Consider the following 9,952-nt stretch of genomic DNA (forward strand, 5'->3'; position numbering starts at 1 on the left):
TGATTGGACAAAATTGCAAGGTCGCCCAGAAATCGCGGGGATTGGTTGAATTTGCGTGAATTGTTGCGATCGAAACATCGCGACTTCCTGAAGGGACTGAATAGTGATTAGCTCATGTCTCCGTCCACACACACTGTTTTTTGGAGTATTTAAAAAAGTTCAACTTCCAAAGATGTTTTCTGAACAAAGTTCACATAAATGTAAAAACCTTGTGGTTCACATTGTGTACTTTGTTTTGTTCAAAATGCATTTATAGACTTTTGTTAAAATATAGAAAGAATGCTTATTTCATAACTTCTTGAAATTATTCATCAAATTTTTATTGAATTTTTTGCCAGATCTTTAATTAAGTCCAAATTTATGTGTGGGATTAAACCGGAGCATCCCGGAGAAAACCACGTACGCAGACCCAGAGTGAACAGGTCAAGTCCTGACGGGCAGAAACCAGCCGGCTTCAGACTGTCAGGACTCTACATATCCACACTGTGACTGCTTGGCCTGTTACAGCCAGTGTGTCAGGGAAGCTGGAGGTCGGGGAGATGATGGAGAGGCTGAGGTGGTCACGTGCGGAGCAGCATGTTCTTTTCAGATGTTTGTATTGGCGACGACAACTTGGAGTGAAGGCCTTCTTGATCTTCCTCCAAGTAGAGATCTTCTCCTGCTTGCACAGTTTTTCCTCCTCTGCTGCCCGTTTAGCAGACACCTCCAGACTCTCCTCCTGTTGAATCCTGGTCTCCTCCAGTTCTATCAGGAGGCTCTCAGCCCTCAACCGTTGGACCTCCTCTTGTTTTTGGAGGTCCTCTACCTTTTTCTGCTGGTTCTCATTGGTCTCCTCTTGTGCTGCCAGTTTGGAGGACAGCTCCAGACTCTCCTCAAGTTGAAGCCTGGTCTCCTCCAGTTCTATCAGGAGGCTCTCAGCCCTCAACCGTTGGACCTCCTCTTGTTTTTGGAGGTCCTCTACCTTTTTCTGCAGGTTCTCATTGGTCTCCTCTTGTGCTGCCAGTTTGGAGGACAGCTCCAGACTCTCCTCAAGTTGAAGCCTGGTCTCCTCCAGTTCTATCAGGAGGCTCTCAGCCCTCAACCGTTGGACCTCCTCTTGTTTTTGGAGGTCCTCTACCTTTTTCTGCAGGTTCTCATTGGTCGTCTCTTGTGCTGCCAGTTTGGAGGACAGCTCCAGAAGCTCCTTAATTTGAAGCCCGATCTCCTCCAGTTCCTTCTGGAGGCTCTCAGCCCTCAACCGTTGGGCCTCCTCTTGTTTTTGGAGGTCCTCTACCTTTTTCTGCTGGTTCTCATTGGTTGCCTCTTGTGCTGCCAGTTTGGAGGACAGCTCCAGACTCTCCTCAAGTTGAATCCTGGTCTCCTCCATTTCCTTCTGGAGGGTCTCAGCCTTCAGCCGTTGGGCGTCCTTTTGTTTTTGGAGGTGCTCCACCTTCTTCTGCAGTTTCTTGTTGGTTGCCTCTTGTGCTGCCAGTTTGGAGGACAGCTCCAGACTCTCCTCAAGTTGAATCCTGGTCTCCTCCAGTTCTATCAGGAGGCTCTCAGCCCTCAACCGTTGGGCCTCCTCTTGTTTTTGGAGGTCCTCTACCTTTTTCTGCTGGTTCTCATTGGTCGCCTGTTGTGGTGCCAGTTTGGAGGAAAGCTCCAGAAGCTCCTTAACTTGAATCCCGATCTCCTCCATTTCCTTCTGGAGGGTCTCAGCCCTCAACCGTTGGGCGTCCTTTTGTTTTTGGAGGTGCTCCACCTTCTTCTGCAGCTTCTTGTTGGTCGTCTCTTGTGCTGCCAGTTTGGAGGACAGCTCCAGACTCTCCTCAAGTTGAAGCCTGGTCTCCTCCAGTTCTACCAGGAGGCTCTCAGCCCTCAACCGTTGGGCCTCCTCTTGTTTTTGGAGGTCCTCTACCTTTTCCTGCAGGTTCTCATTGGTCTCCTCTTGTGCTGCCAGTTTGGAGGACAGCTCCAGACTCTCCTCAAGTTGAAGCCTGGTCTCCTCCAGTTCCTTCTGGAGGCTCTCAGCCCTCAACCGTTGAGCCTCCTCTTGTTTTTGGAGGTCCTCTACCTTTTTCTGCAGGTTCTCATTGGTCGCCTGTTGTGGTGCCAGTTTGGAGGACAGCTCCAGAAGCTCCTTAACTTGAAGCCCGATCTCCTCCATTTCCTTCTGGAGGGTCTCAGCCTTCAACCGTTGGGCGTCCTTTTGTTTTTGGAGGTGCTCCACCTTCTTCTGCAGCTTTTTGTTGGTTGCCTCTTGTGCTGCCAGTTTGGAGGACAGCTCCAGACTCTCCTCAAGTTGAAGCCTGATCTCCTCCAGTTCCTTCTGGAGGGTCTCAGCCCTCAACCGTTGGGCCTCCTCTTGTTGTTGGAGGTCCTCTACCTTTTTCTGCTGGTTCTCATTGGTCGGCTCTTGTGCTGCCTGATTGGAGGACAGCTCCAGACTCTCCTCAAGTTGAAGTCTGGTCTCCTCCAGTTCCTTCTGGAGGCTCTCAGCCCTCCACCACTGGGCATCCTCTTGTTTTTGGAGGTCCCCCACCTTCTTCTGCAGCTTCTTGTTGGTTTCCTCTTGTGCTGCCAGTTCGGAGGACACCTCCAGACTCTCCTCAAGTTGTAGCCTGGTCTCCTCCAGTTCCTTATGGAGGGTCTCAGCCCTCCACCACTGGGCCTCCTCTTTTTCTTGGAGGTCCTCTACCTTTGTCTGCAGCTTTTCATTCTTCGCCTCTTGTGCTGCCAGTTTGGAGGACAGCTCCTGACACCTGTTCGTCATTTCCTCTAGCTGGTTCTTTGACGTCAGAGTTTGCTTGGAGGTCTTGATGCCGCTGCTGGAGGATTGGTTCTTCATTTTGTCTCTCAGCGTCCTGTTCTGTTTTTCGCACTCCAGCCGTAGTGACTTCTCCTTTCTCAGATGGGTTTCCGAACGAACAAGTTCCATCCTCAGGTCTGCGACCATCTGTGAGTCCATTGGCTGTCCCAGAATTGATGGGGGATGGGGATCATCGTTTTCCCAGTTCTCTTCTTCCCTCCTTTGACAGGAAGTTTGAGCTTCCCTGCGCTGGGATCTGTTGTGCTGCATGACTGTTCCTCGGTGAAACAGGGTCTTGGATGTAGAACTCTTTGTGTAACTGTTGACAAGTCTATTCGACAATGCTGTTTCTCTGAATGAGTGTGAACTGTTTGTCTCTGAATGAGTGTGTGAACTGTTCGTCTCTGAATGAGTGTGAACTGTTTGTCTCAGAATGAGTGTGAACTGTTTGTCTCTGAATGAGTGTGAACTGTTTGTCCTCAGGCTGGATCCGTGAAGTGAAGAGGCTTCTGGTCAGAGCTGGTACTTATAAACTTTACATGGCTTTGATGTCCTTTGATGTTCCAAAAATAGCTCTGATGTCACAAGTTCAAAAAATGGCTTTGATGTCCTTTGATGTTCCAAAAATAGCTATGATGTCATAAGTTCCAAAAATGGCTATGATGTCATAAGTTCCAAAAATGGCTATGATGTCACAAGTTGCAGGATGGCTTTGATCTCTTTATTTTTCCCAGACATTCTATCACCATGACAACATACCATAACATTTAAATCAGTGCTGGTTAATTCAACATGGCCGCCCCCAGCATTAACATTAGACATAACCCGACGCTGACGGCTGAAATAAAAGGACTTGTACCTTCATCTTTTGGAGGAACACTTACAAAGAAAACTTCATTGACACTGGTCAACGCTCCGTCCTGATTTAACTCGTGTTTCTAGCGCTCGGGTCGACGCAGTGCGAGCAGGTTATGGTGAACTTTGGTTGTACATGGTGAGCGATACAGTCGCACAGTGTGAGATGACATCGTACAGAGGACGCTCCGGAGCTTTCTCTGAGGACAGGAGGGCTCAACAGTTTGTTACCGGAAGTTCAAATCCCGTTCATTTTCTCCATAGCCGATTTGATTGTTCGCCATGATGTCATAACCATCACGGGTCGAGTGACCACGAGCTACCCGAGTGTAAAATGACGATTTATGCTCCTGTAAGAGACACAATCTCATCTGATATCAGCCTGGTTTGAAGAAGAAGATTTATTCTCCATATCTGTTGAAAGAACTACACTACCCATGATCATAGAGTGTCACAGCAGAGCTCGCTGTTACCATGGCAATGGTTCCCGCCCCTCAGTGCCGGCTTGCTAGTTCGTAAGCTATCTTGAAATGTGCTAATAACCTTGTCATGTTGAGGATCGTCCCAAAGCTCTTCTAGTGAACGGAGGAGAGAGGATCGAGGAGGGAGGGGGCAGATCCAAGGAGCGATGACCGAGGAGACACGAGAGCTGACTTCACGGAAGTGCTGCAAACAAGACACTTGAGATCCAGCCTATCCCTGCGTCTCACTTCCCTTATTTGCAGTCTCCTTGGTCCTCGGCCAAACAGGAAGTAGTTCCAAAGCCGCCATGTTGAGGATCGTCCCAAAGCTCTAATAACGAACGGAGGAGAGAGGATCGAGGAGAGAGGAGGCTGATCCGAGGAGCGATGACCGAGGAGACACGAGAGCCGACTTCACGGAAGTCTTTTCACTGACAGACACGCCCCCTTCTCGTATAGCACTCACTGATTGGACGCTGCACAGGATCAGACTTCAGTGAAGCAGAGTTTAATACGGGAGAAAAGACGGACATTAAAAAGAGGCTAAACGGAGCGTGGGACATTTAAACAGATGATGAACATCAGTGAGTTCGTAAAGAGTCGCTCTCAATTCAATTCAATTCAAAAAACTTTATTTGTCCCCGGGAGGCAATTCAGTGCACACAGAGCAGCAAACAACGACAGTGCAACTATACAAAAACATTTAACCTATCAACAAGAATAAAGTGTAGAAAAACGTAATAAATGCTAAATAACGCTAAAAGTAGCTCTGTGCTCCGACCGGTCGACCACACGAGCAGCGATCCAGAACCGGAATCCAAACGACCCGGAACCGGAATTCTGTGATGAGCTGGGATTGAAAAGAGTCTGACGTGAAGATTAACAAACAAATATGAAGCTCTACAACTTCTATCAAATCAATACATCCTTCATCTTCATCATCCCTCAGACTGTTTGAATGTCTGATGATGATGATGAAGGTCTGATCCCTCACACTGTTTGAATGTCTGATGATGATGATGATGATGAAGGTCTGATCCCTCAGACTGTTTGAATGTCTGATGATGATGATGAAGGTCTGATCCCTCACACTGTTTGAATGTCTGATGATGATGATGATGATGAAGGTCTGATCCCTCAGACTGTTTGAATGTCTGATGATGATGATGAAGGTCTGATCCCTCACACTGTTTGAATGTCTGATGATGATGAGGATGACAGTTTGATGAAGAGGAGTCCGTTTTATATTCTCACTTATTTATCTTCTGAACGTTTCATCATTTAGATTCTAATCAATCATTTTCAGTATCCTGACACATAAATATCTGTGTTTATAAAATACAGAGTTGGTTGTCTAAATACAGGCTAGGTTCAGTCCAAACTGATTAATAATAATCAATAATTATAGACAATTCAAAATGAAATCTTTGAGTCAGTAGAAACTGTCCTTTTGGTTATGAGCAGACTGCAGGTTGTTCTTCAGGTGTTTGTTATCAAGAAGCACTGTAACTGTGTTTGATTAGAAATAATACAGTGTGTGTGTGTGTGTGTGTGTGTGTGTGTGTGTGTGTGTGTGTGGACATAAACAGCTGTTCGGCTGATTGACAGCTGAACGTGATCAGCTGATGTGGCGTCATGTGACGCTGTCGAGGAAACGACGTCTCATGTGTCTTAAAGCTGATTTCCTCGGTCCTCTCTCCTCGGCTTCGTTTCCTCCGTGCATCTCTGGTGGGCGGGGCTTAGACGCAAATGGAGGAGACAACTCGGAGGACACTCGGTGTAAATAAGACACTTGGGATGTACCCTATGTGCTCACTCTCCTGAGTGCAGATAAACAGGGAGTGAGTTTGGTCCGTGGTGTTCTATGTATCTATGTCCGTGGTCACTAAAACTTTGGTGACGTATAGCTCGCTGTTTTCGCAGGGGACTACTCTGATTGGTGAAAGTTGCGGGGAAAATTATTTTGATTGTACAAATTTGCAGAAAAGTTGCGGTGATTGGACAAAATTGCAAGGTCGCCCAGAAATCGCGGGGATTGGTTGAATTTGCGTGAATTGTTGCGATCGCAACATCGCGACTTCCTGAAGGGACTGAATAGTGATTAGCTCATGTCTCCGTCCACACACACTGTTTTTTGGAGTATTTAAAAAAGTTCAACTTCCAAAGATGTTTTCTGAACAAAGTTCACATAAATGTAAAAACCTTGTGGTTCACATTGTGTACTTTGTTTTGTTCAAAATGCATTTAGAGACTTTTGTTAAAATATAGAAAGAATGCTTATTTCATAACATCTTGAAATTATTCATCAAATTTTTATTGAATTTTTTGCCAGATCTTTAATTAAGTCCAAATTTATGTGTGGGATTAAACCGGAGCATCCCGGAGAAAACCACGTACGCAGACCCAGAGTGAACAGGTCAAGTCCTGACGGGCAGAAACCAGCCGGCTTCAGACTGTCAGGACTCTACATATCCACACTGTGACTGCTTGGCCTGTTACAGCCAGTGTGTCGGGGAAGCTGGAGGTCGGGGAGATGATGGAGAGGCTGAGGTGGTCACGTGCGGAGCAGCATGTTCTTTTCAGATGTTTGTATTGGCGACGACAACTTGGAGTGAAGGCCTTCTTGATCTTCCTCCAAGTAGAGATCTTCTCCTGCTTGCACAGTTTTTCCTCCTCTGCTGCCCGTTTAGCAGACGGCTTCAGACTCTCCTCCTGTTGAAGTCTGTCATCCTCCACTTCTATCAGGAGGCTCTCAGCCCTCAACCGTTGGACCTCCTCTTGTTTTTGGAGGTCCTCTACCTTTTTCTGCTGGTTCTCATTGGTCGCCTCTTGTGCTGCCAGTTTGGAGGACAGCTCCAGACTCTCCTCAAGTTGAGGCCTGGTCTCCTCCAGTTCTATCAGGAGGCTCTCAGCCCTCAACCGTTGGGCCTCCTCTTGTTTTTGGAGGTCCTCTACCTTTTTCTGCTGGTTCTCATTGGTCGCCTCTTGTGCTGCCAGTTTGGAGGACAGCTCCAGACTCTCCTCAAGTTGAAGCCTGGTCTCCTCCAGTTCTATCAGGAGGCTCTCAGCCCTCAACCGTTGGACCTCCTCTTGTTTTTGGAGGTCCTCTACCTTTTTCTGCAGGTTCTCATTGGTCGTCTCTTGTGCTGCCAGTTTGGAGGACAGCTCCAGAAGCTCCTTAATTTGAAGCCCGATCTCCTCCAGTTCCTTCTGGAGGCTCTCAGCCCTCAACCGTTGGACCTCCTCTTGTTTTTGGAGGTCCTCTACCTTTTTCTGCTGGTTCTCATTGGTTGCCTCTTGTGCTGCCAGTTTGGAGGACAGCTCCAGACTCTCCTCAAGTTGAATCCTGGTCTCCTCCATTTCCTTCTGGAGGGTCTCAGCCTTCAACCGTTGGGCGTCCTTTTGTTTTTGGAGGTGCTCCACCTTCTTCTGCAGTTTCTTGTTGGTTGCCTCTTGTGCTGCCAGTTTGGAGGACAGCTCCAGACTCTCCTCAAGTTGAATCCTGGTCTCCTCCAGTTCTATCAGGAGGCTCTCAGCCCTCAACCGTTGGGCCTCCTCTTGTTTTTGGAGGTCCTCTACCTTTTTCTGCTGGTTCTCATTGGTCGCCTGTTGTGGTGCCAGTTTGGAGGACAGCTCCAGAAGCTCCTTAACTTGAATCCCGATCTCCTCCATTTCCTTCTGGAGGGTCTCAGCCCTCAACCGTTGGGCCTCCTCTTGTTTTTGGAGGTCCTCTACCTTTTCCTGCAGGTTCTCATTGGTCTCCTCTTGTGCTACCAGTTTGGAGGACAGCTCCAGACTCTCCTCAAGTTGAAGTCTGTTACCCTCCAGTTCCTTCTGGAGGCTCTCAGCCCTCAACCGTTGGGCCTCCTCTTGTTTTTGGAGGTCCTCTACCTTTTTCTGCTGGTTCTCATTGGTCGCCTCTTGTGCTGCCAGTTTGGAGGACAGCTCCAGACTCTCCTCAAGTTGAATCCTGGTCTCCTCCATTTCCTTCTGGAGGGTCTCAGCCTTCAACCGTTGGGCATCCTTTTGTTTTTGGAGGTGCTCCACCTTCTTCTGCAGCTTCTTGTTGGTTTTCTCTTGTGCTGCCAGTTTGGAGGACAGCTCCAGACTCTCCTCAAGTTGAAGCCTGGTCTCCTCCAGTTCTACCAGGAGGCTCTCAGCCCTCAACCGTTGGGCCTCCTCTTGTTTTTGGAGGTCCTCTACCTTTTCCTGCAGATTCTCATTGGTCTCCTCTTGTGCTACCAGTTTGGAGGACAGCTCCAGAAGCTCCTTAACTTGAAGCCCGATCTCCTCCATTTCCTTCTGGAGGGTCTCAGCCCTCAACCGTTGGGCGTCCTTTTGTTTTTGGAGGTTCTCCACCTTCTTCTGCAGCTTTTTGTTGGTTGCCTCTTGTGCTGCCAGTTTGGAGGACAGCTCCAGACTCTCCTCAAGTTGAAGCCTGGTCTCCTCCAGTTCCTTCTGGAGGGTCTCAGCCCTCAACCGTTGGGCCTCCTCTTGTTGTTGGAGGTCCTCTACCTTTTTCTGCTGGTTCTCATTGGTCGGCTCTTGTGCTGCCTGATTGGAGGACAGCTCCAGACTCTCCTCAAGTTGAAGTCTGGTCTCCTCCAGTTCCTTCTGGAGCCTCTCAGCCCTCCACCACTGGGCATCCTCTTGTTTTTGGAGGTCCCCCACCTTCTTCTGCAGCTTCTTGTTGGTTGCCTCTTGTGCTGCCAGTTCGGAGGACACCTCCAGACTCTCCTCAAGTTGAAGTCTGGTCTCCTCCAGTTCCTTATGGAGGGTCTCAGCCCTCCACCACTGGGCCTCCTCTTTTTCTTGGAGGTCCTCTACCTTTGTCTGCAGCTTCTCATTCTTCGCCTCTTGTGCTGCCAGTTTGGAGGACAGCTCCTGACACCTGTTCGTCATTTCCTCTAGCTGGTTCTTTGACGTCAGAGTTTGCTTGGAGGTCTTGATGCCGCTGCTGGAGGATTGGTTCTTCATTTTGTCTCTCAGCGTCCTGTTCTGTTTTTCGCACTCCAGCCGTAGTGATTTCTCCTTTCTCAGATGGGTTTCCGAACGAACAAGTTCCATCCTCAGGTCTGCGACCATCTGTGAGTCCATTGGCTGTCCCAGAATTGATGGGGGATGGGGATCATCGTTTTCCCAGTTCTCTTCTTCCCTCCTTTGACAGGAAGTTTGAGCTTCCCTGCGCTGGGATCTGTTGTGCTGCATGACTGTTCCTCGGTGAAACAGGGTCTTGGATGTAGTACTCTTTGTGTAACCGTTGACAAGTCTATTCGACAATGCTGTTTCTCTGAATGAGTGTGAACTGTTCGTCTCTGAATGAGTGTGAACTGTTTGTCTCTGAATGAGTGTGTGAACTGTTCGTCTCTGAATGAGTGTGAACTGTTTGTCTCTGAATGAGTGTGAACTGTTTGTCCTCAGGCTGGATCCGTGAAGTGAAGAGGCTTCTGGTCAGAGCTTCTACTTATAAACTTTACATGGCTTTGATGTCCTTTGATGTTCCAAAAATAGCTCTGATGTCACAAGTTCAAAAAATGGCTTTGATGTCCTTTGATGTTCCAAAAATAGCTATGATGTCATAAGTTCCAAAAATGGCTATGATGTCATAAGTTCCGAAAATGGCTTTGATGTCACAAGTTGCAGGATGGCTTTGATCTCTTTATTTTTCCCAGACATTCTATCACCATGACAACATACCATAACATTTAAATCAGTGCTGGTTAATTCAACATGGCCGCCCCCAGCATTAACATTAGACATAACCCGACGCTGACGGCTGAAATAAAAGGACTTGTACCTTCATCTTTTGGAGCTTACAAAGGAAACTTCATTGACACTGGTCAACGCT

The 9,952-nt window shown here is 47.9% G+C and overlaps 1 protein-coding gene across 1 annotated transcript; it reads right to left on the reverse strand.

The window, feature by feature from the left end:
- Positions 1 to 454: 454 nt before the first annotated feature.
- On the reverse strand, positions 455 to 9,658 carry LOC306841596 (uncharacterized protein; the record flags this gene model as incomplete). Its single annotated transcript, XM_079371539.1, has 3 exons — positions 6,877 to 9,658; positions 1,336 to 2,650; positions 455 to 744 (listed from the first exon to the last, which is right to left on the reverse strand). The coding sequence occupies exons 1-3, from the start codon at positions 9,310 to 9,312 to the stop codon at positions 455 to 457; spliced, it is 4,041 nt and encodes a 1,346-aa protein (XP_079227665.1). The 5' UTR covers positions 9,313 to 9,658.
- Positions 9,659 to 9,952: the final 294 nt, after the last annotated feature.

Source organism: Symphodus melops, assembly GCF_947650265.1.
Source record: "Symphodus melops genome assembly, chromosome: 20".
Lineage (NCBI taxonomy): Eukaryota > Metazoa > Chordata > Actinopteri > Labriformes > Labridae > Symphodus > Symphodus melops.